The sequence below is a fragment of the Tympanuchus pallidicinctus genome, unplaced genomic scaffold (genome assembly GCF_026119805.1).
Source record: "Tympanuchus pallidicinctus isolate F22 unplaced genomic scaffold, pur_lepc_1.0 scaffold29, whole genome shotgun sequence".
In the NCBI taxonomy this organism is placed as follows: Eukaryota; Metazoa; Chordata; class Aves; order Galliformes; family Phasianidae; genus Tympanuchus; species Tympanuchus pallidicinctus.
The window spans coordinates 6,327,133-6,351,751 of record NW_026294746.1 but is presented as its reverse complement, the minus strand read 5'-3'; the positions used below and the strand labels follow the sequence as shown (position 1 = coordinate 6,351,751).

At 56.2% G+C, this 24,619-nt stretch overlaps 4 protein-coding genes across 6 annotated transcripts; 1 reads left to right on the top strand and 3 right to left on the bottom strand.

Annotated features, from left to right (window-relative positions):
* Positions 1–439: 439 nt before the first annotated feature.
* On the bottom strand, positions 440–2,585 carry LOC128085131 (claudin-16-like). Its single transcript, XM_052692136.1, has 5 exons — positions 2,472–2,585; positions 2,157–2,259; positions 1,179–1,343; positions 867–1,058; positions 440–513 (listed from the first exon to the last, which is right to left on the bottom strand). Exons 1-5 carry the CDS (start codon positions 2,583–2,585, stop codon positions 440–442), a joined length of 648 nt encoding a protein of 215 aa, XP_052548096.1.
* A 4,115-nt stretch (positions 2,586–6,700) lies between these two features.
* On the bottom strand, positions 6,701–10,396 carry CLDN19 (claudin 19). 3 transcript variants are annotated; one of them, XM_052692108.1, is made up of 5 exons: positions 10,159–10,396; positions 8,858–9,022; positions 8,643–8,727; positions 8,351–8,497; positions 6,701–7,499 (listed from the first exon to the last, which is right to left on the bottom strand). In XM_052692108.1, the coding sequence occupies exons 1-5, from the start codon at positions 10,379–10,381 to the stop codon at positions 7,481–7,483; spliced, it is 639 nt and encodes a 212-aa protein (XP_052548068.1). In that variant the 5' UTR covers positions 10,382–10,396; the 3' UTR covers positions 6,701–7,480. The 3 variants fall into 3 exon arrangements, with proteins under 3 accessions (XP_052548068.1, XP_052548067.1, XP_052548069.1); XM_052692107.1 differs by having other exon boundaries at positions 6,701–7,042; XM_052692109.1 differs by lacking the exon at positions 8,351–8,497 and having other exon boundaries at positions 6,701–7,042.
* A 1,808-nt stretch (positions 10,397–12,204) lies between these two features.
* P3H1 (prolyl 3-hydroxylase 1) lies at positions 12,205–18,561 on the bottom strand. The gene is made up of 15 exons (XM_052692103.1): positions 18,088–18,561; positions 17,447–17,599; positions 16,877–17,066; positions 16,246–16,377; positions 15,273–15,412; positions 15,028–15,117; positions 14,858–14,910; positions 14,414–14,535; positions 14,192–14,319; positions 14,012–14,107; positions 13,787–13,937; positions 13,402–13,519; positions 13,141–13,216; positions 12,848–12,988; positions 12,205–12,759 (listed from the first exon to the last, which is right to left on the bottom strand). Exons 1-15 carry the CDS (start codon positions 18,529–18,531, stop codon positions 12,616–12,618), a joined length of 2,178 nt encoding a protein of 725 aa, XP_052548063.1. The 5' UTR covers positions 18,532–18,561; the 3' UTR covers positions 12,205–12,615.
* A 129-nt stretch (positions 18,562–18,690) lies between these two features.
* Positions 18,691–22,885, top strand: CUNH1orf50 (chromosome unknown C1orf50 homolog). The gene is made up of 4 exons (XM_052692112.1): positions 18,691–18,849; positions 19,766–19,852; positions 20,913–21,044; positions 21,748–22,885. Exons 1-4 carry the CDS (start codon positions 18,712–18,714, stop codon positions 21,928–21,930), a joined length of 540 nt encoding a protein of 179 aa, XP_052548072.1. The 5' UTR covers positions 18,691–18,711; the 3' UTR covers positions 21,931–22,885.
* Positions 22,886–24,619: the final 1,734 nt, after the last annotated feature.

Sequence of the window (24,619 nt, the reverse complement as noted above, 5' to 3'; positions counted from 1 at the left end):
GCTGCTTTGTGTGCAGCGATGGAGCGGCACAAGGATCACTGCTCCGGGCTGCAGCTGCAGCGTCACCCTGCCTGCTGCACAGCCGGCCCGGCAGCCACGTGGAGTCAGTGTTGCTCTGTGCTGATGAAGCTTTTCGCTGAATTCCTCCACAGCAGCGATGCGGCAATGAGTGCAGAGCTGTGCTGCTCCCACAGAGGCATCGAGCATTGCTGGTACAGCTGCAGGGTACGACAGCAGCTTAAGGCGCTCCGTCCACTGCGGAGCAGTTGGAAGAGATGACCTGGAAGTGCCCCTTTCAACTCAAACGATTCCATTCCCCAAGGCTTCTTGTCTTGACATTTTATCTTCTTATCGTGACGTCGCTGAGCTGCCCCTGTGGGTGACGGTGCTTTGATGAGGGGGGCTGTCCTTGGCTGGGTGTGGGAGCTGCTGCTGCCCGTCACACACGGGAGTTCATGGTGTACATCTTGGTGGTGACAACACGGCGCTGAGGTCCCTGAGGATGGCTGGGGGCTGGTGGGAGAGACAGCACTCCGTTCAGGGTGTGTGTCGCCTCGCATGGCTGTGCCACGGACGTGGTGACACACAGAGAGAAATGAACCTGGATGGCCAGCTGACACCTCCACCAGGACCTCAAGATGCCCTGGGCCGGGGTGGAGCATTTCTGCATTCCCCCTGTGCCCCCACGGGACCTATGGGGCTCTGCATGGCATGATGCAGCCCCCACTCCCATCCCCCAGCCGGGGTGCAAATGCCAACTGCCCTTCATTTGCAGCCTGCAAGAAGCACCTGCACCCTCTGAGTCGTCCACCCCAGGTTTATCCCTGCACGACTCCATGGGGCAGCCTGGGGCAACACAGACTGACCTGTGTGGGCATGGAGGCAGCAGGTGAGCAGGACGGATGCCACAAAGCAGCCCGTTGAGCCAGCCATCCCCAGCCAGCAGGACCACCCGAAGTCATAGTGGACCCCCAGGAAGAGGTTATGGGACACCAGCATGGCCCTCTCCACGTAGACATCCACTGCATACCACACGGAGCCCACGAGACCCAGGATACCTAGGAGGAATGGGGCCAGTTAAGAGCGAGCCGCAGAACCTCCTACTTCCCAGAAGCCCTCTGAAGGGTGCCTCTGTCTCCCTGTGTCCCAGCTGTCCCCGGGTTCTCCTGACCACGCACTCGCAGTGCCGAGGATGGCACCAGCCCCGTAGCACATCTTCAGTTTGACACGAGGTTCTTCCTTGAGGAACTTGATGCAGTCGAGCCCAAGGAGCAAAGTAGCCAAAGCCAGGCCCACCAGGAGGTCCGCCGTGATCAGCAGCGTCCGCGTCACCACGATCTTCACTGGTGAGAAATGAACAAAAAAGCAGAAAGGGGACTACGGGGTGGTCAGAGGAAGTGGTGCCCCTCTCCAGACTGCTGCCTGTCCCTTCTGGACTTACCCAGCTCACTGCTAGATCGGGTTGGATAGAGTCCTGGGCAGCCTGGTGTGGTGGCTGGCAACCCAGCTCATGGGCAGGCAGTAGGAGCTCAGGGACCTGCTAGGTCCCCTCCAACTTAAGCCATTCCATCATCACTGGGCATCTCTATAGGATACGGTGACACGGGGACACCAGTGTCCACCACCCTTTGTGCTGCTTGCCAGGCTCATCAGAAACCTTGCAATGGGACTCAGTAAGTCCGCTATCAAGAAACCACACAACTTAAGTTGTGCCATTCAGGAGCTGGGATGAGGTCACCTTCTCAAGACCCTCTTGGCTTACCCTGCATGTTAGCTTAGGTAGAAGATGCTGCTGTCTGAGCCTTGCACATGTTGCCATCTGTTTGTGGCTTCTCCCTGAAAAGCCCTGAATCCCCACTTGGTCCATGCTAACTTCTGGTTCCCTTCTTCAGTGTCCAAATCTTCGTCCACAGAATCACATTATCCTGCGTTGTCACTCTCTCTATATACAGGACAAGGGCCTGAGTTTCTCATCAAGGCCAACCCTTCACAATGAGGATCTTTTTCTCAAGGGAAAACTTAGCTGTGAACTCAAAGATGCCTTGTTGGGTGTTCACAAGAGGTTAAAGAGACTTGGTGGAATAGGCAAATGGTGCTGGAAATGGATTGCTTGACACTGTACAGTAATGCTCCCACCCCAGACCATACTGTCCTACCTGGATGGTCTGCCAAAATGGAGTCATACTGGTCACAGGTCCTCACCCCATCCTGCATGTTGGTGACACATTCTCTCCAAAGCCCCCTGCATTTGTGACTCACCTGGAAGCAGGAGAAAGGATGCTCAAAGAGCACTTAAAACACCTCTGCTCCCCAGGGATCATAGAGTCATAGAGTGAGTTGGAAAGGACCCTAAAAGACCATCTGGTCCAACTCCCCTGTAATAAACAGGGACACCTACAACCAGCCCAGCAAAGCAGACCGTCAGGCCCTCACCTAGCTTTCAGCCACGAACACGCGGATGCTCTACTCACCTCCAGGCTGTCATCAGCATTCACCATCCAGCAGTCGGTGCATGTGGCAAGGAGGAGGAATAGGGCTGAGAGGAGAGCGAGACCAAATGCTGTCATCTGCAAGATTGCACTCATGGAGACACCTGCAAGGGAACATGGAGATGCCTGCTGCCTCTGCTCTGGCCACCTCCCACTGCCTTGTCCACTGCCTGGGCCACAGTGCCTGGATCCCTAAGAGCAGCTCAGACGGCCTCCAGTTGTGCCAGATGAGGGCTGGATGGAAGATCAGGAAGGAATTCTCTGTAGGGAGTGTGGTCAAACACTGGAATGGCCGCCCGGTGGAGAGCTGCAGTCCCCAGCCCTGGAGGCATTTCAGACATGTGGATGTGGCACTGAGGGACAGTTCAGTGACAGGACCTGTAGGTGAACGTCATGATTTCGCTCGGTGACCCTGAAGGCATTTTCCAGACTGGATGATTCCATAACCCTCAGTGCTGCCCCTCTGGGAATCAAGAGGTGCTTGGAAACTATTGTCAAAGAGCCTCTGTAGTCAGACCCCATTATTGGAGCACGTATCTCCTGAGATCCTAACATTTTCTCGATGCTTTCATCGTTCAGTGAAAAGATTACCTGCTTTTCCTTTAATTCCTTTTTAAGAAAAGCTGTGAAGTGTCAGAACACCCAAACTGGAGCACGTGGGGGTGTCCCGAGGAGCGTCCGATCCTCAAGTGGTAAAGAGGGCTGCTGTGCCTCCATGTGGTGCCTTTGGGTGCTGCTGAGCATCGCCAGAGAGCAAAGGGGACGGAACCATGTGAATTCCAGCACTGCCAGAATTGAGGGACTTCGCAGAGAAAGCAATTGTACAGCAGGTCTGAGCGGAGGGCATCACATCTCCAAGGGCTGGAGAAGACTCCTGCTTCAGTGTGTTTTGCAGCCCAAGCCTTGGTGCTGCCATATGCTTCAGTGCCTGAACTGCAGCCGCTGTGTGCAGAGGTTCAAACCCTCAGGGTTTGTTTTTTACCCTTTCTTACTGACATTATTACTGACAGACCTCACCTTATAATGCTCTTTTAAACATCCCAAGCCACCTTCTGAGCAGCTCCCCGCAATCTTTCTTCCTTCCCCAAGACCCTGGCTGTTTTGCAGGCTTTGAAGAAAATCTGTTCAGCCATTTGAGTTAAATCAGGGGAAAAAAAAAAACAAAAAACACCCAACAAAAAAATTCCTTCTCTAGAGGAAACGCTCAGTCATTGTTTGTGCTTGGGTAACTCCAGAACAGCTTAGTTTTACTGCTGGAGCCTTGGCTGGTGCAGCAGGTGGTGGAGCTGCTGGTTTTGTTGTGCTTGGAGGTGTTTTATGGGGAATTAATGATGTTTGGGACAAAGGGGAGCTGTGAGGGGAGCGCTTGTTGGATGCATCTGCCCTCCTCTAGAACACAGAATCATAGAATCATGGAGAGAGGAAAAAGCTCTAAGATCATCCGGTCCAACCATCCAGCTACCAGCAGCACTGCACACAGTCCAGTCCAACTGGAAGCCTTACCTTCATCGCAGCATCCAGGCTCATCCTCACTGTGTTGCGGCCATCTGAAGTCCCAGAGTGGGATTCAGTCCCACCTGGATGGGATGCGGAGGTGCCCAATGGAAACGCGATGCCCATGGAGCACTGTGAGCCCACATCTGTGCTGGGCTATTTAATGCTTCTGTAGGGCATGTCAGAGCGCTCTGTGTGCTGAGCTCAGCAGGGAGCATCGTGGTTAAACGCTAATTGGCTGCAAACAGAGACTGGCTTCCAAAAAACATCACATCTTGACACCCGTTGGAACCAGCTGGGGCCGTGGAGACGTGGAGAAACACTGCCCAGGTGGGGGGCTCTGTGTTCTGGGCAAACGTCCCCTGTTCTTTAATCACACCTTTTAATTAGTGCTCAAGGGCGAGTGGCCTGAGGTGTGTTGGTTCCAACTCTCTGGTGCAGCAGAGGCAGACAGACAGGGCTGGCAGGAGGAAGAATGCAGCTTGTTGCAGGGAGGGCAATTCAAAACCCTTAGCGCTGTCCGTTGGGCTCCCAGCTGTGAGATGGTCCAGCATTTCCCATTTTCCAAAGACATCTCATAGCTTTCAAACTGGCTGAGAGGTCAACCCAGAGGCAGCAAAACAAGCCGCCTCGATGGGGCCTCTCACAGATCCTGGGGGTTCAAAGAGGGCTGCGATCACCTCTGCAGCTCCCCCAGAATTCACAGCTCTCAAGGGAGGGATGCAGGAAAAGGCTGTAAAGGACACAGCCTCACAGGGGCACTGAATGCAGCCTGTAAAACTCGTCCATTTCCAGGCTGTGTGGGGACTCCCAGGCCATTATGCACAGTCACTCCTCTCCAGTGGTTTCCAGCTCAGAAACGTGGCTGCTTGGCCAGAGGCATTTTTGTGGGCTTTTTGCTGACCCTCGAAAGCAGCACCTCAGTACCTCGTGCAGCCCAAATATTTCAGTTTCGTTCCTTACTACCCAGAAAAACTGCTTTCTTGCAAAGCATCTTGTTACAGTGACCTCTGAGCATCTCCAGCATAAGCAGTGCCTCACGGCTGTCAGCTGTATCTGTGCTCTCCTCTGTGGGTCAGTGGGAAACAACACCCCACGTATGTATTTCCAAGTTATGGGGGATATATTTAAGAGAGGCACTTTTATTATTATTTTTTTTCCCCTCTAAATAATCCCCTGCAGTACTGAACCACAGGGGTTTGGCAGAGCGCTGCACACTCCTTCAAATTCTTGAGGCTCAGCCCTGCAGAGGCACCCAGGTTCTTGATGTGAGTGATTGCTGTGGCTTTATTTCACATTATCCTGTTTCACGTGGTATTTTGGCTCATGGCAAGACTTTTCTCCAGCATACCTGTGCATGTAGTGGTGCACAGGGGCTGAAATCTTCCAGCAGGGTTTGTATACCTTCATTTTCCAACTCCGATCTCAGGAATTTTTTATTGGTGGTACTTAGATGTCCACGAAACGGCTGGAATTCTGGTATGTTCTCCACACGTAGGCACTGGTGGTGTGCAAAAGAGTTTTGTTTTTATTTTTTACTCTTCTAATCGGTGGATTTACTGTATATGAAATGAGCCCACCTGTTTGATTCTGATTGGGGCATTGGAAAGATACAGGTGGAGGGGTAAATGTGTCAGTTTTTCAATAGTTAAGAACATTTCCTCGGTCAGTGAAGATGAGATGAAGATCACATCTGCATCACACTGGTTTTGTAAGAGGAAAAGAAAGAGGCAGTGGGGACAGAAAGCCACCAAAGCGCTCTTTTTAGCGGTTTGGATGGCAGCAGATCCCACGCATCGCATGCAACGCTGCGGGCCACCCCAAGCCTGGCAGCCCGTTCCCATATTTAATTCCACTCTGCCATGGGCAAAACACACAAGGGATTGTCTGGAGGACAGTGGGGGCCTTTGTGCCCCCAAACATGTAATTGCTTCTGCAGATCAGCTGTTTTTCCCCCTCTGTTATGTTCTTCCAGCCTGGGCGGCTGATGCCATGAGACCGAGCCTGCGGCAACGTGGCAGAGCTTTGGGGAGAACAGAAGATATCTGCGAGCCAGGGGCTGCGGGAAGGCAGGGGAGCTGGGCAAAACCCTGGGCCTCCAGCAGTGCCAAGGAAAAGCAGGTGCCGCAAAAGCAGAAATCAACTCAATTGGCACAGCGAGGAGCAGCCCGGTTCTTGGAAAAGGGATTAAAGCCTGCGGCTGCCCTTCGCACACAGCAGGGCGACCGCAGCGAGGGCTCTGTGCGGAGCGGAGCAATGGGAGGCGATGGGGAGGCGATGGGGGGCTGCGGCGCTGGGCGGACAGACTGCGGTCTGAGAAGGGCCTTGCTGAGGACGTGGCTGCAGGGGTGCGGTGCCAGGCCAGCCAGATGGGATTTAGGTGCTTTAGGCTGAAATTAAGCAACCTTTTAAGCCACGCTTTCAGCGACAGCACCTGCTGGGCACGCCTGCAAAGTTCTGCCTCACAGCGGCTCAAAGCCGGTGGGCTCCCGGCAGCCGCGCTTCTCTCAAGTGCCTCCCAGCGGGCTGAGAGCAGGGGGCTCTGGCCTGGGAGCCAGCAGCAGGCAGCCTTCAGCCCAAACCCAAACCACCCTCCCTCCCTCCCCAGACCCGCTGCCCAGCCCGGGGATGAGGCCTCAGCCCCACGGCGCTGCCACGGGAGCGATGGGAAGAGGCCCGTTGGGATGGAGGCTGAGATGACTTCAGACGGACGCCCGTAGTCAGAAATATTTTAATACAACTTTTAGTACAAACAATCTGAAAAACCCCACCACAAATAGGAATCCCAAACAGCGCTGCTCCCGCGGTGTGCGTCGCACAGAGAAGTTAATGCAGGTTTACCTTCAAGGAATAAAAACATTCTTCTACACAATGCTGCACTCTGTATATGAAAACACACTTCAGATACAACTATTTTTAAGCACGATTTTCCTTCCCAATCCTCACTGCAGTGGCTTTGGGGTGTGTTTTGAGGGGAAAGCAAGCACCAGTCTCCCCAACGGTGCAGACACTACAAGCACTGCTCTCCCCTGATGGCTGACGAAATTTTTACATGGGGTCTGCAATGCAAAAGAGAGAGATGGCTGTTAGTCCTTCCTGCCTCACGGAAGCCAACCCCCAGTGCAGGGACCGTTCTGCTTCCCTCCTGCATGGGGAGGTGCTGCCCCGACTGTTAATTTTGGGACAACCGGCCACGTTTAGCCAGGAACAAGAGCGGCACGCGGGCGTAAAGCAGACCATAAAAAAAAAGCAGGGAGAAATCAGCGATGTGGGGATTTATAAAGTAATTAAAAAAAAAAGGGCAAAACCACCAAGCCAGGCTCTTTGGATCATTTCCACTGCGCCGTTTCCTGCGGTTTAGCTGGCATACCACGTAGAGCAGACAGACAGATGGCAGCACCAGGCCTTCCGAGGATCTACGGGAGGAATGGAGCGCTGGTGTGTTAGTAACAGCCGCGGCGTGGACACAGAGGTGGTGGCAGTTAGCACAGCTGAGCCTAAAAGCCTTCACCGGTCCTATTGGGGAAGGGGCGTTTGGAAACAGTGGGGAGACATCAAAATTCACAGGTTTGTTCATCTTGGAGTTAACTGAAACAGCTACGCTGGGCGCCGAAGTAAAAACAAACCATTACTTGTGCTCACAGTCCCCATTTTGCCTGCTCTAACCTGGCCGACACCAGTTTGTTCTCCTGCTTAACAAGGCCACATATTTGCGCCTGGTGAGAAATACACCCGGGTCAGATTTTAGCTGGCAGAGCTCAGCTGGAGCACCAGCAACCGCCAAACCGCCGTGCTTTCATTCCTCGTGTGCTCACATCAAGAATGATTAATACAAATAGCGCTTTGGGGCAGCAGCCACGCAGAGCACACCTGCACCCTGAACGCAGGAATGTTTCCTAAGCCACCAAAGCTGGGCTACGGGGACACTGAGCCTCTCCAGCACCGCTAGGCAGCAGCCCTTTCCCAGGAAAACCCAGAGGTGAGGCTGCGGGAGATGTTGGGGCACACGGGGACGGCTGCACGCAGTGGGGTGGCCCAGCACAAAGCACCTCTGTGCAGCCCACCCCCAGCACCCCACGCCAGGCACTGGGGCACGGCCCAGCCACCCACAGCCCCAGTAGCGCAGGGCTGGGGGCGGAGGTGCAGCCCCTGCAGCCTGGTGGTGCTGGATGCGGGGAATTCTGACCAACAGCCCGTTTTAGAGGCTTGCGCTGCAACCTGGAAAAGCTCCTGAGAAGCTGGTGCGTCCCCAGCAGAAGAAAAGTCTCTGGTGGTGCCCTTGAGCTGTGCGTCCTGTGGGAGCACCGGGGCCGTGCCTGCTCTTGGGAGGGGAGGGCATGGGAGGGCAGGGCTGGGGTCAGACGTACTCCCGGGCTGTGGAGGGCTGCGACTGTCGGTAGTACTGCTGTCCTTGGCGCTCCTTGGCAGGGCAGGAGCAGCAGAGCAGGGAGCCCCCCAGCACGGTGAGGCTGGCAGCCCCCCAGCCGACAAACAGCGCCGAGCCAAACTCGTACCTGTGGTAAGATGAGGGTTGGTACAGCATCAGGGGATGGGGAAAGCAGAGAGCAGCGGGGCTGCGTGTCACCACCGCCTACCACGCAGGGCAGCCCCAGGGATGCAGAGGAGCTCAGGGAAGCGGTGTCCCCGGGGGGCTCCTACCTGGCGTTGATCGGAGTGCTGGCACTGAAGAACTCGTAGGTGACCTGCGTGGCGTACAAGGAGACGGCCGCTAACGTGCACAGACCTGGGTGTCAAACACCGAGCATCAGCAGTGCCCAACTCATCCCAAACAGCTCCACTTCCCTCCTGTTAGAGGCTATTGGAGATTTTCTGCATCAAAGAGGCACAAAGGCTGCAGCTGCCCAGCAGCTTACCGCAGAGGATGAAGAGGACACCTCCAGCAACAGCGATGCGGCTCTTGGTGATGGGATCCTCCTCACCAACCTTGGTGCATTTCATGCCCACGACGCTCACGATGATGCCGAAGAAACCCAGGAGGAGAGAAATAACCATGAGAGCCCGGGAGGTCTGGATGTGAACTGCAGGGGGAAACACGCTGCTCACAGCACTGCAAGGTGAAGGCACTTCCCACTGGAACGGACCTGACCTTAACACCCCGTCCTTTACCTTATCCTTAACCCTGTCCTCACTGTGTAGGGTCACTCACAGCTCCTGTGCCTGGGGCACTGTGCCAGGACACCTCGGCTCACTCTCAACACCAGGGTCCCCAGCTTTCCTCCCCTCCACGCTCTTTTTCCTCCCTCCCTGCTCTTCTCACTGCAGTTTCAGCAGCAGCACCGTCCCCAAATGCTGTGCGCAGCCCTAGGGTCGTGATGTCCCCACATGACACCTACTGTTGGGATCAAACCCACAGGGATTGGGGGCAAAGACAAAGGGGCTGAAACCCCTGGGCACAAGCTGGTCTCAGATTTACAGCAGGGCTCCAACCCACATTGGGACTCAAACTGTGGGTGCAAAGCAGGACTGGAACACGAAGAGAAGAGCGAGGGTCTCAGACCCACAGCAGGATGCAGACCAATGGCACAACAAGGACAGCTTGACTCACTCTCAGCACTGGGGCCTCAGCCTTCCTCCCCACTGTGCTCTTCCTCCTCCCTCCACACTCTTCTGGCTGCAATTTCAGCAGCAGCACGACAGTCCCCAACACTGCACACAACCCAGGGTTGCAATGTCCCCACTGTGCAGCTGCCATTCTCAAATTTGATGCCCACCGTGTGGCTCAAACCCACAGAGACTGGGGAGGGCGAGGGCTTTAAGCCCATGGTCACGAGGTGGGCTCAGCCCTACAGCGGGGCTCCGAGCTGTGGGTACAAAGTGGGACTGGAGCACAAAGAGAAGCCAAGGGGCTCAGACCCACAATAGGATGCAGACCCAGGGAGGAGCAAGGAGAGCTCTGACACGCACTGGGCTCAGATGTTCAGGGGGAAAGTAGGCTCTTCCCACAGAGCTGGGAAGGGGAGCTCAAACCTTGGGGGGGGGGGGGCATAGGGCTGGGACCCAAAGGATGGCTCAAATCAGCGGGAAGGGCACTAAGGGGGCTCGGACCCAGGCTGGGAAGTGGGGAGGGGTTGGCTCAAAGCCACGGGGTTTGGCTCAGCTCCTTGGAAGGGGCACAGCGCCGAGGGAAGGGATGCCCGCCGCCCCCTGTACGCACCGTCGAGGGAGAGCAGCGAGTCGTGCAGGCGGCACTGCACCTGCCCGGTGCTCTGCGCGGCGCAGCTCATCCACAGCCCTTCGTGCAGCCCCACCGCCGTGATGATGGCGTCTCCGGCGTACGAGCTCTGTCTCCACTGGGGCAGAGCCGCGGCGGCCAGAGCCGCCACCCACCCGCCCAACGCGGCCAGGTACCCCGCCAGCTCCCGTGCTCCGCCGCCCATCGCCGCCGCGCTGCGCCCGGCCCGGCCCGGCTCTGCCCGGGGGTGTGCCCGCCACGTCCCGCCCCGAGCTCCATCAGCCCCTCCTCTGGGCTGGAGGGGCAGTGGGGGGGAGGTGGGTGGTTAGGGGTCAGGGAGCGGAGCGGGGTGGTGGGTGTCCACCGAGAAAAGAGGGATTCGTATGGGCACTTGGGGAGGTGGGGGATATGGGGACCCCCGGGGAGGTCGAAGTGCAGTGGGGAAGGCTTTGGGGTGGGGGAGGTGAACCCTCGCGGGGTCATCGGAGCAGAGACCCCTGGGGCTGCTGCAGGGGTGGTTGCAGGAGTGTCACACTGTGCTGTGCTGCCCGGAGGGGGGCACGCAGGGCAGCGGGCATTTGGTCGTGCCAAGAGGAACTTGGAGCTCTCAGTGGCGTGGAGCTCTTGGTAACATGGAGCCCTCAGTGGTGTAGAGGTCTTGATGGCACGGAGCTCTCAGTTCTGTGTAGCCCTTAGTGGCACAGAGCTCTCAGTGGTATGGAGTTCTTGGTGACATGAGGGAGGGAGTTCTCAGTGGTATGGAGCCCTCCATGAGATGGAGCTCTTGGTGAAACTGAACTCTTGTTGAAACAGAACTCAGTTGCATGGAGCTCTTGGTGATACGGAGCTCTCAATGCAATGGAGCCCTGGGTGACATGGAATCCACAGTGGCATGGAGACCATGTTGGCACTGACTACTTGCTGTCATAGAGCCCCGGGTGGCATTGAGCTCTTCATGGTATGAAGCTCTTGGTGGCATGGAGCTCTTCATGCCATGGCACCCTCAGTGCTATGGATCCCTTGGTGGCATGGAGCCCTCAGTAACACGGAGTCCTTGGTTACATGGAGCTGTTGATGACGTGGAATCCTTGGTGGCACAGAGCATGGCACGGAGTTCTTGGTGGCACGGAGCTCTCATTGGTGCAGAGCTCTTGATGACACAGAGCCCTCGGTGGCATGAAACCCTTGGTGAAACAGAGCTCTCGGTGACATGGAGACCTCGGTGGCTGTTTGCTGGGTGCAGGGAGCTGGCAGCTGCCCCAAGCATTGCCCTCCTGCCGGGCTGGCTGCCCTGGCAATCGTTAACCGCCATCTCATCGGCAGTCAGCTCACGCTCGCTGTGGCCAGGGGCTGGCTGCCTGCCCCAGGCTGAGCTCCACGGTTGGGGGACAGCAGGCAGCTCCTGCACCAGTGTGCGAGCAGGGAACCCTTAGGGAGAAACCATCCTCCCGTTGCTGCCATCCCTGTGCTGGGCACTGACCCCTCTGGCCCCTCTGCCTGTTCGTCCAGGGCGTTTTGCGGGCGGTGTTTCAGAGCGTGCGCTCGCATTCCCCACATGGTTATGGTAATGGTGTGGGGACAATTCACTGCCCTGTTCAGCTGCCGCTCAATGTCCTTCTTGTTCAGGGAGAGGGCAGAGCTCCAGTCACAACAGTGGGTGTCATAATAGGGTGAACTGCCCCCACTGGCTCCAGGTCCTTTCTGGCCCGAACATGAAGCTTTTGCGTCCCTCTTGGGGATGTTGCAGAGCTAATGCAGGGGTTGCATTGCCACTCCCCAGCTGCAGGAGTCCTAAAGGCACCTAGGGACAAAGCCTGCAGGCTGTGCAACCAGAAGGCTTTTGCCATGGCACATGGGACAATGACCTCTGCTCCCTGCTGTGCCCCATCACCAGCGCTGCTGGACAGAAAGCGCAGCTGTGTGTGCACGGATAGATATGCTGTGCCAGCATCTCTGCTCCCAGCAGCACAGGGCTGCTGCCCTCGCCTGGGCACCAGGATGGCTGCAAGGATGCACCCACAGGCGGGCTTTTGGAAAAGACACCTGTATTCACCAGTCCTCTGCAGAAGGCACTTAAATAGCCGTGGTGGGGAGTGGGCTCAAGCAAAGCAGAAAGGCACGTCTGGTGTGGCTCCAGCCCTCCCAGCCCCACACTGCTACCATGGCACTGGGTCTTCAACTCTAAAAAACATCCCTCCCTTTTCCCCACGTTCCTCACCCCTATCCACCCCCAAAGTCTGGATGCTCATCTCAAGATTGGTGGCAGATCCACAGCAGGGCTGGGAGCCATGGAGCTCTCCATGCTGCACCACAAAGTAGGGCCCAGCCTGCAGCCCAGGGCTGAGCAGCCAAAGCCACATGGTGGCTGCAGTTGTTTCCTAAATGGCGTGGAGCTGGTGGTGCTGGCCCTGGCAGGGCTGGGACCCTGCATGAGGAGTGTCACAGTTCATCCTTCCCTGCTGCATGCAAGCCAGCAGTGCTGGTGGCAGCCGTTGGCTCCTGCTTCGTGCTTGGCTCCTGCAGCAAATCCACCTCTTCCGTCCTGAAAAGCATCTTCACCAAATCGTCCGCCTGCACTCGCTCCTGTGGGCCAGAGCTCACGTCACACCCTTCCACAGAGGGCAGCCCCCAAGACCCTCCTGCTGCCCAGGGAGCGCGGTGAGGTGCTTACCCGCTCACTGTGCCGAGGGTCCAGGGTGAACCAGAGGGCAATAGCACAGCGTTGGCCTTTGGTCACAGCCTTCACCCCATGGGGGTTTTCTGAGCCAGAGGAGAAGCCCACGGCACGGCCACACTGGGGCTGCACCTCTGCCTGCAAGAAAAGACTCTGCTGCACCACTGGGACACAGGGAGAGCCAGCCCCAAACCCACATTCACCCCGTGCACTGACACAAAGCACTTTGCCCAGGGATGGAATAAAGCTTGGCAGCTGTGTGTGGAGCTCCAGGGAGCACAGCTACTTACAGTCTGCGTCTTGGCATCCAGCTCTGTGAAGTAGAAAGCTCCCCCTTCAAAGTCCCCGTTGAGGTAGAGGATGGCACTAAAGAAAGTAGGGAACAGGGTGACAGCCATCATCCCAGCACCCAAACCCTGACCCACCACCACAGCAAGAGGCCAAGGCAAGAGAGTCCGAGCTGGGCTGCCCTTCTGCCCTGATTCTCACCTGGGGGCTGCTAAGCTTAACAGCCTCCGAAGGGCAGCTCAGCCCCACGGACACCTCGGTACCTGTAATCCCGGAAGGTGTAGGCTGGTGGTTCCTTTACACACACCAGGGCCTCCGCATTGAGGATGCAGTTGTCCACGTGCACCTCGTGGCTGTTGTCACTCCGGCCTTCCTGTTTCTCTAGGGTGGAACAAGAGGTTGTGCATCAGTACTTTGTCCGTATGGGAACAGGGTCTGTCTCCAAACACTATGGATGTTGGGATGAGGTGGGGTTGGCCTCTGCTCCCAGGTAACAGCAACACGACAAGAGGGCAGGACAACCTCAGGCTACACCACGGGAGGTTCAGCCTGCACATTAGGAACAATTCCTTCTCAGAAAGGGTCCTGGGCAGAGGGTGAAGGCGCTTTGCATCCCCCTGCAGAGCAGCCCTTCGGGGCCGTGCTCACCATCGATGGCTGTGCGGCACACCAGGTGTGAGTAGGAGAAATGGAGCGGGACCTCCAGGCGGAAGTAGGACTCCATCATGTGCCGCACCTTCTCCGTCACGTTGTAGTAGAGGTGGGCGCTCTGCAGGGGGACCTTGCCCTCCTGGCCCAGCTGTGGGGGACAGACAGCAACGCGGGCTCAGCTGCAGCAGGGCAGCAGCCCCAGGCGCCCGCAGCCACGCTAACCTTGAGGGCCTTCAGGACGGTGACACCATAGAAGGTCTCACTGGGGGTGTGAGGCGATGTCTTCCCACGATAGCCATCCCCTGCCGAGGCAGCTGCCTGCAAAGCCCAGCCAACGTTATCCCACCTGATTTCTGAGGCACAGGATGCGACCCCTCGGCATCCCCGCATCCCCGTGCTCACGTTGGTGAGTCTCTGCAGCTCCCGGCACTCCTCAGCTGACAGGACTCCATCCACCACAACGCGCTGAGACCCGTTCAGGCTTTTGGAGTTCATGGTGACGCTGGCTCCCTCGTACACCAAGGGGCCGCCTGCAGCACAGGTGGGATCAGGAGGGAGTACGGATGGAACTGGGGCGGCGCTGAGGGACTTGGGGCTGGCACCAGGACCCGGAGCTGCCCGCACCTTCTCGGATGAACTTGCTCATTTCTGCAGACTCCTTTGCTTTCTCCTCCACCAGCGTCTCGATCTCCTTCATCAGGTTGCCGATCTCCTCGGAGATGCGTGCCGCTGTCTCCCGCTCCACCCTGGGCACACAGTGGCCATCAGCTCCACTGCCCCACTGTCCCCAAGTCGGGAAGAAGGCATGCCAAGGCAAGGACAGGACAAGTTGTGTCTAAGGGCTGCCGACAAAGCCCGAGGTGTGAAGGTGTCATCTCAGTGCAGCCCTCACGCCCTACCCCAAACTGCTTGGCGTGACCAAGGACCAGGCTCTGCCCTCCAGCAGCCTCTCCCAGCCCCAGCATCAGGTAATTCCCTCTGCAATTGCTGCCTTGAGCCCAAGGAAGGCAGAGAGGTGCCCCCGTTGGTTGCCCCTCCCCCCCCAGTGTCAATTGGCCAAACACTCACTTTTGTTTCTCTCGCAGCCTCTTTGGTATCACCTCTTCAGGCGTCCACGTGTCCTACAGCCACAGGGACAGCATCAGTAGCTGGATGAGGACCTGCCTCTGACACCACATCCCCCTTCCCTGCAGACACGTCCCTCCAGCTGCCACCAGCCTTGCTGCAGTGCCACTCACCGGGTCCACAAATGGGATCCCAAAGACGTCGTAGCTGAAGAAGAGCAGCTCCTTCTCCATGAGGCTCCGCTGGAGGTATGCCTGGATCTCCTGGGCCAGGGGCAGAGGGGTGGGTCAGGGCAGCCCTCCCACCTACTGTCCCCACTGCAACCCAACCCAGATCAGCCCACAAAACCTCTGCCAGGGCTCGGAGCTCTGAAAGGACAGAATCCATCCTATGCTGGCTCGTCCCTGTGGTCACCCACCTTTCGGGGCTCAATGGGCCTGGCCAGGTCTTCTCCCAGGACAGCAGTGTAATAGGCCAAATTCTGGTTCATCACCTCATCGTTTGGGAAGAAGAGCAAGTATGTTTTGGTGCATTCAATTGCTTTTTCATAATTCCCACCTGGAAAGAGAAACAGAACCATTACAGCATATCTTCTCCCTGCCTTGCTGGTGCCCAGCTCTGGCACAGGCACAATCCACTGCTGGAGCAGAGACTGGGGAGGATGATGAGAATTTGATAGGGAACAGAGTAAATGGGGATGCAGAGGAGAAACAACAGAGAAAGCTGAAATCTGTGAAGGATCTCGCTCTAAGCAGGGGCAGATACTCTGAAGCAAAGACAACTGCTGCCACAAAGGGAAAGTAACAGTGTGAGGTGTTCTCTCACCTCAGCAGCAATCAGTGCTGCTGGCTGAGGAGTTTTCATGCTTGGAAAATGTATCTTAAAGCCCATTTCCAGACAGTAACACCCAACCATGCTAACCTGCAATTTTCAGCCACTTAAGCATGCTGACCTACTTTCATCTACAGTATTACATCCTTTCAGTCTTCCTGGAGTTCAGCCTTGGCTGTTTGTTTGTTTTTTAATCCTTCTGGGGAAATTTGCAAAGAAATAGTTCAATTTTTTTCTAACAAGGAGAATGAAAAAAAGACAATATCCATTTGCCTGGGTTATAACAAACTCTCCTGGAGGGCCAGAGCGCCTCTTTTGTTTGGATGTGAGGCAGAAAGCTGGCAGGAAAAAAAAAATGCCTCTCTAGGCTGTAGTGAAGCTGCACAGGAATTTGGCATTTGAGCAGCAGGGAGGCTCACTGTAACAGAGGGCAGCAAGACACAGCTCTCCTAAGGCACACTGCTGTCCATGAGCCTTTTTGCCCACAGCACAATGTCAGTGTTGATGTGAGCAGTGCCAGGAGTCCTGGCCATTGCAGGATGGGGCAACGAGCTGCTTACTGTTGTAGTAGGCAAACTGCAAGTAGTTGAAATGCGAGGGCAGGAAATCCTCCAGGGGCTTCTCCCGGCCAGGCTGCGAGGCGAGCTCTGTGACACAGCCCTGCTTGCAGCTCAGCACCTGCATGTAGTGATCTGGTGGAGAAAAAATCCCATATCACTGCTTGGGGTCATTGAAGAGCTGGTTGGTGGATGAGACATCATAGGGTCCCCGCTCCAGCCACCAGCTTGCAGCACTGGAGACCCCCAGGGACGGCCCCCCACCGCCGTATGACTGGTGTGACATCCCATAAAGGACGTGTTCCTCCTGTCAGTCTCAGCCTCCCAGCCCCGTGCCCTGGTGACCCATTCTCCACATCCCTCTGGAAATGGGGAGGGGGTCCTGGGCAGCATTCCTCCTAGCAACATCTATGGGGATCACAGAATGGCTTAAGTTGGAGGGGACTTTAATGATCATGCAGATCAAAACCCCCAGCCATGGGATGGATGCCCTTCAGCAGCTCAGGCTGCCCAGGGTCCCTGTAGCCTTGGATACCTCCAGGCAGCACTACCAGGGCCTGGATGAGAGGTGTGCACACCCATAGGGCATTTTGGTCCCAACCCCTCACAGAGGGCTTTGCACAGGCGCTCTCACCTGTCATGGCCTGGAACAGGTCTGCGTTGTACTCCAGGTAGTTGTAGCCTTCATAGTCATAGGGCCCCTCACAGAGAGCACGGCACTCCGTGTCAGCCACAAAGTATTCCTCCAGTGCCTTCTCCAGGTGCAGGACAGCAGCAGCCGGCTGCTCCTCGCTGTAAAACCGGACACCCAGGCGGAACTCTGTCTGCAGGGAGCCAGGCAGAGCTGTGAGCACAAAGCTGCCCAGTGCCCATTCTTACAATCATAAAACAGGCATTACTGGGAGGGATGCTTAAGGCCATCAGGTCCAACCCTGCTGCTCCCACAGCTCCATCAGCGCTCAGAGCCCCATGCCCCGACCTTGGGTGTCTGCAGGGCTGGGGCACCACATGTGCTCAGAGCACTGGTCCCAGGGGCAGCTCTCACCACATGGACACACAGCAGTGCTGTGTGCTTGCTAAGCCCACAGCCCATCTCCCCCTCCCCACACACAGCCCTGGGCAGGTATTTTAGGAGCGCTGCCACATTCCCAGCTAAGAAAATGCAATTTTGGGGTAAAACTCAACACGAGGATGGGGCACCCACCATGTGGGGCCTGGCCTCCAGGTCAGTGAAGTCAGACTCCCTGACGCCTGCCATCATCTGGTAGTACTCCAGGTTCTGCTTCATCTCCATGTGCTCAGGGTTGGCCACGAAGAAGGTGTGGGCTGCAGCCACGGCCTTCGCCACCTTATTGATCTGTGGGAGGGCAGAGGGGTGGTGAGGGACCCCAACTTTTGGAGCTAAGACACAGAGGACTGGGGTCATCCTGAACATGCACGTTGCCTCCCAGCCCCCATACCGGGTCAGTACTGGATGTGGTGTCCCAGTATGAGGTGTGGGGTCCCAGTACCGGGAGTGGGGGCCCAGTACCGTGTATGGGGGTCCCGGTACTGAGCACGTGTGGGGATGCGGACGGTTTCTCCCCCCCCCACGCCTCGGGTGCGGCAGGCCCCAGCCAGGCCCCGACGTGGCACTGCGGGGGGAGCAGTGGAGGGATGGGAGGAGGGCCCGGGCCGCCTCCCCGTCCCCCAGCATCACTCCCATCCCCGCCGCCCGCCTCCTTCCCGCCCGCCCCTCCGCTCGCGGGTTCCGCTGCGGTCGAATCGCACCTCCGGACCCCTGTCGGACGCCGCTCCCCGATATCTCCCCTCCCCTCCCGGATCTCATCTCCTTCGGGGCCGTACCTTGAAGTAGGCGACCTGGAGGTAGTTGTAGGGGCTCCGCTTGCGGAACTCTCTCTCCAGCTCCTCGCCCAGGCGGTACCGGGAGGGCTGGGTGGGCCCGCAGCCCCGGAGGCAGGCTGCGCGCCGCAGCAGCCCCCGGAAGAACAGCAGATCGCGGAGAGCCGGCTCGAGTCCGTCCGTCGGTACCGCCGCGGTGGCATTGGCGCAGCGCAGGCGGCACCGAACCGACCGAGCGCGGATAGCGGCGCGGGCCCGCAGCGCCCGCTCCATCTGCAGCACCACGGCGGGCCAGTCCCCCCGCGCGTACGCTTCGGCTCCGGCAGCGAAGAGCGCGTCCGGGGGCTCGGCCGGCAGCGGGGGATCGGAGTGCTCCGGCGGTCCCAGCGGTGCCGGCGGTTCCGCCGCCCAGATCAGCAGCGGCAGCAGCGGCAGCAGCAGCGCCATGGCCGAGCCTGCGGGCGCCCGGCTCCGCGCCAGACCACGCCCCCTCCCGTGGCCACGCCCGCTGCTCACGACCACGCCCACACCGTACGCCAGCAAGACTTTTGGCCACGCCCCCTGCTGAGTGACCACGCCTACACCGGAAGTTCCTCCTCGAGCGGAAGAGGCGGGGCAAGGCGGGCTATGGCGGCCGTAGGAGGGGAGGATGGCGGTGGTGGCGGTGCGGGCCTGGCTTTGGCCTTGGTGGAGGGCAGCGCCGGGCGGGCCGCCCGCGTCGGGGACCCGGGGGACTTGGTGGCGCTGGCCCGGCAGGTGCAGCAGGTGAGGGCCGGGCACGGTCCGCCGGGGAAGCGGCTGGGCCGGGGCTGAGGCCGTGCGGGCACCCGGTGTCCTGCTGGTTCCCGGCAGCGCCCCGAGTCAGCACCGCCGTGTTGTCCCCGCTCCGTGCCGGTGCCTCTCGCCGTTGTAGAAGCACAGAAAGGCTCGGGTTGGAGGAACCTTGCACATCATCCATCTCTAACCTCTGCCCTGTCCTCCTGCCCTGCCGCCCCAGGTGCTCCAGTGCCTCCCAGCGCTGTGTGCTGTTCTCCAGTGGGTCCCACCATGGCTTCAGTGCCCCAAGTCTTTTCTGCTGCTCCCCCCAGTGCACCCTTTTATGCCTCGCTGTCCCCCTTAGTGTCTCCCTGCCCATCCCAGTACCTCCCAGTGTATCCTGCATCCTTGTATGCCCCATTGCCCCTGCTGCGTGCTGCTGCCTACCACCTTGGTAGGAATGGTTCAGGGTGGAAGGAACCTTGTGGATGCTCTGTTGGGTTTCAGTATTTCCTGCTGTTCTCCCCAGTGCATCCTTGTATGTTCTGCTCTTCCCCTCAGTTCTTTCCTTCCCATCCCAGTGCCTCCCAGGTTGTCTTCCTGCCCTTCTCTAGCCCCTCCAAACACCTCCCCATAGATCCTTCTGCCTTCTCTTGGTGCATCCCACTTCTTTTGGTTCACCTCCGTCTTGCTGCCCATCTCCTGCCCACTGTGCCTCCCCCTTGTCTGCATCTGTGTACCCAGCTGTCTGGGGATGCTGTGGTGTCCCCCCACCAGCTATGGATTGCCGGGGGGCTCAGAGCTGCCTGTGCAGCTCATGTTAGAGCTCCGTTAATGCAAGGCTGCAGCCATTGCTTCCTCAGTGTGGAAATATCCATTGGACCCTGGCTGCCTTCATCCTCATCAACTCCTGTGTCTCTTGCAGGCAGATGAGTTTGTTCGAGCCAACGCCTGCAACAAGCTGACTGTCATTGCTGAGCAGATCCGGTGCTTGCAGGAGCAGGCTCGGAAGGTGAGGATGCATCCAATGGCAGGAAGGAAACAAGGATAAAGATTTGCTTTTACTTGGCTGCTGGGTATTTGGGAGAAGCTGCAGGCTGGTCATTGCCTGAAGCCAAGTAGAGAAGATTCGGGGGGATGACAGCCAGAGTTCACTGTCTGGTATCAACTGGGGGCATGAGGGATATTTTGGGGGCTTTGCCTCATTCTGCATATCAGGGGGGCTTTTGTCAGGTGTGCCGAGTCCTTTCAAAGGAGGGATGAGAGCTGGTGGTCAGCCCATGGCAGCTGGGATGTCAGTTATGACGGTGACAGAAAACTCCTGTCACTGTAGGGTGTGCTTCCAGGAGGAGCTGGAGCAGCAGGGTGACAGTGTGGCTCTGGATGGTTGCTCTGAGGTGAATCCAAGCCCTTGGGAGAAGATGAGCTTTGCTCTGAGGTTTGGGTGTGTCTCAGCTTTTGAGTTTGTCCCAGCTCAGTTGCCAGAGCAGTTGATCCTGGCTGTCAACCCAGCAGTGCTCAGCTGTTCTCTTGCATTTTGTCTTCAGCCCTACAGGTGTGCTCATAGAACCAAAAACAAGTTATGGAGTGAGAAGGGACCTGCTGGTCACTGCAGCTGGCCCACTGTCATCAAGGCAGTTATGTCATGTGGTTGTTAAGAGCTGCAGCTGGGGAGCTGAGTTCCCCTGTGCTTGCTGTGCCTTCCCCAGGTTACTTCAGCAGGGAAGTCCCCAGGGTCTGACTGTGCGTGGAGGCAAAGAAAGACTCCAGCCAATGGTGGGGGCAGGGGCAGAGGCGAACCTGGGGTTGTGAAGAGTTTGCTGCTGTTTGGAGGTATCTGCACATCTGTGGAGGGTTGCAGGAGTCCCAGAGTGCAGCTCAGCAGAGGAAACTTGAAGAAAATAAATGCCTCTTTGGAAAGCATCTATTTCCTGGGGCAAGCGATGGGATGAAGCAAGAGCTGTGCTGGGAAGGCAGAGCCTTGTGGGCTCTGGCTGAGATGCAGAAGTGTGTGTGTAAGAAGTAAGTAATCAGTTATATTTCAAGTGTGGAAATGTTAAATTTGTTTTCAGGTCTTGGAAGATGCTAACAGGGATGCTGATCTGCACCACGTGGCCTGCAACTTAGTGAAGAAGCCAGGAAACATTTACTACTTGTATAGGAGGGAGAGTGGCCAAAAGTACTTCTCCATCCTGTCTCCTAAGGTGTGTGGCGGCTGCCTCTGAGGAAGCAGGGAGGGGAAGAGACAATTTCTGGTATTTGGGCACTTCTGGAACTCTGACAAAAGCACTGGTTTGATGGAGCCATTCACAGACCTGTGCTTGGTTGGGTTTCTTGATCTGAGTTATCTGCTGGTCTAAGGTGAGCAGTGTCTTTGACAGGTAGACGACCTCAGTTCAGTCTCCGCCATTCTTTTTATGAAAGCAGAGAAATGCAGGCGTGCCCTGGGCCTTCCCTGTCTGCTGTAGTTGTTGGCAGCAATTTTCTCAGGTGCTTTAGCCCAGGGGTTGAGATGGTTTGCAGCTTGGTGTTTTGTTTCTATGGGAAGTGGGGATGACTCTCCTCTTGAGTTAGTGTTGGAGGTGTCTTCCTTGCGGGCAACCCATTTTCTAATGCACAGGGTGAAGACTACAGAGAAAACAGCAATGAGCAAGGTGGAGGAGCTCTGCAAGGTGATACTGTGTCCCCAGACTTCCCTGTGTCAGCAGCACTGTACTGTGCCTTGATTGGTCTTAGACTCAGGGTAGTTACTCTTATTTTGAGGTTAGAAAGTGGGACATCTGTGTAGCTGGGAGTGCCTGGAAGGTGGTGGGGCAAGCCAGCCTGGGCAGAGAGGCTGCGACTGTCAGCACAGTGTAGCTCCAAGGGAAACCCAGTAGCAATGTATATCTGTCCTTTCTCTTCCAGGAGTGGGGGACCAGCCCCCACGAGTTTCTCGGTGCCTACAAGCTGCAGCACGACATGTCCTGGACACCTTTCGAGGACATTGAGCGACGAGATGCTGAAATAAACATCTTGGACAAACTGCTGAGCCGGCAGGCAGCGCTCCCCCCGTGCACAGAGCCCAACTTCCAGGGCCTCACCAAATGATGCGAAGTGTGTTGGCTGTACAGGACCTCTGGACAGAGCTGATGCCTGAGGACAGGCAGTGCCTGAGCGTTGCCAAAGGCAGGGCAAGGAAAGAGACCAAGAAATGAAAATGCTGATGCTGCCAGTACTTGCTCTTTGCTTTAGTAAGACTAATTCTGAATTCAGTCTTACTGGATTTTCTAGTAATCAAGTAACTTATTTCTTTGACTTATGCCAAGCTTTAACAAGAGGCAGATGATATCAGATGGAGTAATTTCAAAAGGACTTGGGGCAAAAAGCAAATATGCTTGGGGCAGATTGATTGTGTTATAAAATATGTCCTACCCATCTGGCTGTGGCATACCTCACTGAGACTGTGTGTGGCAGGTAGTGATTTCAGGTCTGGATTTTGGCCCTTATTACAACACACACATTTAGGAAGCCCTGTGGCATGGGAAAAGTGGTCGAGGTCGCATGCAATGAGGTCTGTTGTTCCTTGTTCTCTTTCTAGTGGGGATTTGTTCATTTCAGACCAAGTAGGGCTCCTCCTGGCCCTTGCCCTGCAGCAGAGGAGGTTTTGGTGCTTGGTTTGAGACCCGAAGATGGGGATGCTGCAGCTCTGGCTTCTCCCAGGTCACCCTCAGCTCATCACTGCACCAGGCTTCTCTCATTGCAGTGCTGCCATCAGCCCAGCCCCATCCTGCTGTGCTTCTCTGTGGCTGGCAGAAATCTTCTCAGAGTTAGCGTAGGATTTTGGAAGAAGCTTTTCCCAGCTCACCCTCCCTCACTTAGAGCACTGGGCAAATTAAAAGCAATGTGTTGTTATTATCAGACCAGGGTATAATTAATTCCTTATCAAGTCACAAGTGCCTAATTTGATAGGGTGTCTCTTTTTTTTTTCCTCTGCATGTTTTACCACCCCAGGTCTTATTTTACTGCATGTTATTAAATCTTAACTTGGAAGGGAGAAAGTTAATTACTGCATGGTCTTTGCCGTAGTGCTAATTACAGCAACATCAGAGACTTTCGCCTGTGATTTGTGCTCCTCTGGGGAGAAGGTATTCCTGCCCCAGTTTTATCTGTTTCCCATCATTAAGAATTGTAAGCTGATGTACATGCACAAGGGGACTTGGGTGATGTCTGCTGCCTTTGTCCTTTGCAGTTTGTGATTTCTTATGTTGGACTTTGACAGGATTTCACTTCTCCAGCAAAGCCTGCTGACCCTCTGTGCCCTGTAGCTCTGCTGCCCCGCTGCAGTTCCTTTGGATGCCAGCACTTGCTGCTTGAATGACAGCTGTGTGTCACAGAGGGTTGGTGCTCTGTGCCAGCACGTTTCTGCTGGGTAGAGGGATCCTGTTCAGTGAACATAAATGCTTCTTCTAGCCTCTCCTGCCACCTTGCTCTTTGAAGGTTTGCCTACTTCTCCATCCTACCCGTGCGCTGCCCATCTTGCAGAGTCCTGCCTGTTCTTTCTGTATCTCCAACAAGCAAAAGGCTTGCAGCAAGTGCAGCATATCCAGCCTTGCCTTGTGGTGCTCTCTGTGCTGCAGGCAGGGAGATAGGGCAAGGTACCACTGCAGAGCTGAGCAGCCCATCCTGTGTAAAATAGGGATGGAGCTGGTGACAGAAAGGTGAAAGGTGCTGAACTGCAACCTCCTGCAGCACTTGCAGCTGAGGATGCAATTCTGCTGCAACATTACCTCTCTGTAATGTGTTTGTTGCAAGAGAACAGAGGAGACGGTGCTGGTAAAACCACTAGTAGTAGAGCTTGTGGAGGGTTCCCTGAGTGCCTCTGGGCTTCTGAGTGCCTCTGCTTGGCTCAGCCTGTCCCGAGCCCTTTCCTTAATGCATTTTTGGATCAATAGGGTGGGAATTTAATCAGGAACAAAGCACCAAACTGCAGCTGGGAGGAGTCAGGGAGATGCAACACTAGAGAGAGGTCTGGGCTGTCCATGGGTGAGAGGTGGCCTCTGCTTGCTCCTACAGGCTTCTCCTGCCTTTTATTTGGGTGAATGCATGTGCCTGTCTCAGGTGAACAAACTTCTGGGTGAGAACTGAATGAGGCAGCAGCTGTTTGTGACTCACTGCAGAAAACACCATTGAAGGTGTGTGATTCTGCAAGTCTGGGGCAATTTTTCATGTTGTACTTCTGCTTAAATCATAGCGAGGAACAATGGGGCTTTGAAAAAGAGCCCTGGCTGCCTTTCCAGCCACTACTGTTTCTGAAGGTATGCCAGGCTGCATTCACAGGGAGGGAAGGAAACCAGGGGCTGTTTCATCTGCTGTACAAAAGGTTAAAAATCAGGGTCCTCCTTTGAGACCCTTGTTTCCATTCACAGTCACATTTATCTGCACCCAAGTTTAATTTAATGCTTTTCCATCTTAGGTCACGGACTTTGCAGAGCTAATCCATGTGCAAGCTGAGAGTGGACTCAGTGACATGGGAAGTGTTGCATTTAGGTGTTTTCTAGGTAAACCTGGTTGCAACAAAGAGCAGAGCTTTGCAAACAGCCCTTCCTCCTTTTGAAACAATGCTGCTGCACTCAGCAGAGGTGGCACAGTGCAGCTTGCTGGCTCTGGAGGCAGTGGCTGTGGGTAGGTGTGCACCCAGTCATGGTATTTCTAAAGATTTCTCTCCCACTGCTCTTCAATGAGCTCTCGGGGCAGCAGTGGATGTGCAGCCAATGGCTCGTTCCAAAAGCCCCAGAGA

Coding starts and splice junctions, on each gene's coding strand:
- LOC128085131 (XM_052692136.1), bottom strand. CDS start 2,585: ATGAGTGCAATCTTGCAGATGACAGCATTTGGTCTCGCTCTCCTCTCA. Junction 2,260..2,471: donor ATGCTGATGACAGCCTGGAG/GTGAGTAGAGCA, acceptor TCCTGCTTCCAG/GTGAGTCACAAATGCAGGGG. Junction 514..866: donor CTGCCTCCATGCCCACACAG/GTCAGTCTGTGT, acceptor CTCTCCCACCAG/CCCCCAGCCATCCTCAGGGA.
- CLDN19 (XM_052692107.1), bottom strand. CDS start 10,381: ATGGGCGGCGGAGCACGGGAGCTGGCGGGGTACCTGGCCGCGTTGGGC. Junction 9,023..10,158: donor CTCGCTGCTCTCCCTCGACG/GTGCGTACAGGG, acceptor TTCCCCCTGCAG/TTCACATCCAGACCTCCCGG. Junction 8,498..8,642: donor AGCACTCCGATCAACGCCAG/GTAGGAGCCCCC, acceptor ATCTTACCACAG/GTACGAGTTTGGCTCGGCGC.
- P3H1 (XM_052692103.1), bottom strand. CDS start 18,531: ATGGCGCTGCTGCTGCCGCTGCTGCCGCTGCTGATCTGGGCGGCGGAA. Junction 15,413..16,245: donor GCAGTTTGCCTACTACAACA/GTAAGCAGCTCG, acceptor TTCTCTTTCCAG/GTGGGAATTATGAAAAAGCA. Junction 12,989..13,140: donor TGGATGCCAAGACGCAGACT/GTAAGTAGCTGT, acceptor CTTTTCTTGCAG/GCAGAGGTGCAGCCCCAGTG.
- CUNH1orf50 (XM_052692112.1), top strand. CDS start 18,712: ATGGCGGCCGTAGGAGGGGAGGATGGCGGTGGTGGCGGTGCGGGCCTG. Junction 18,850..19,765: donor TGGCCCGGCAGGTGCAGCAG/GTGAGGGCCGGG, acceptor TGTCTCTTGCAG/GCAGATGAGTTTGTTCGAGC. Junction 19,853..20,912: donor TGCAGGAGCAGGCTCGGAAG/GTGAGGATGCAT, acceptor ATTTGTTTTCAG/GTCTTGGAAGATGCTAACAG.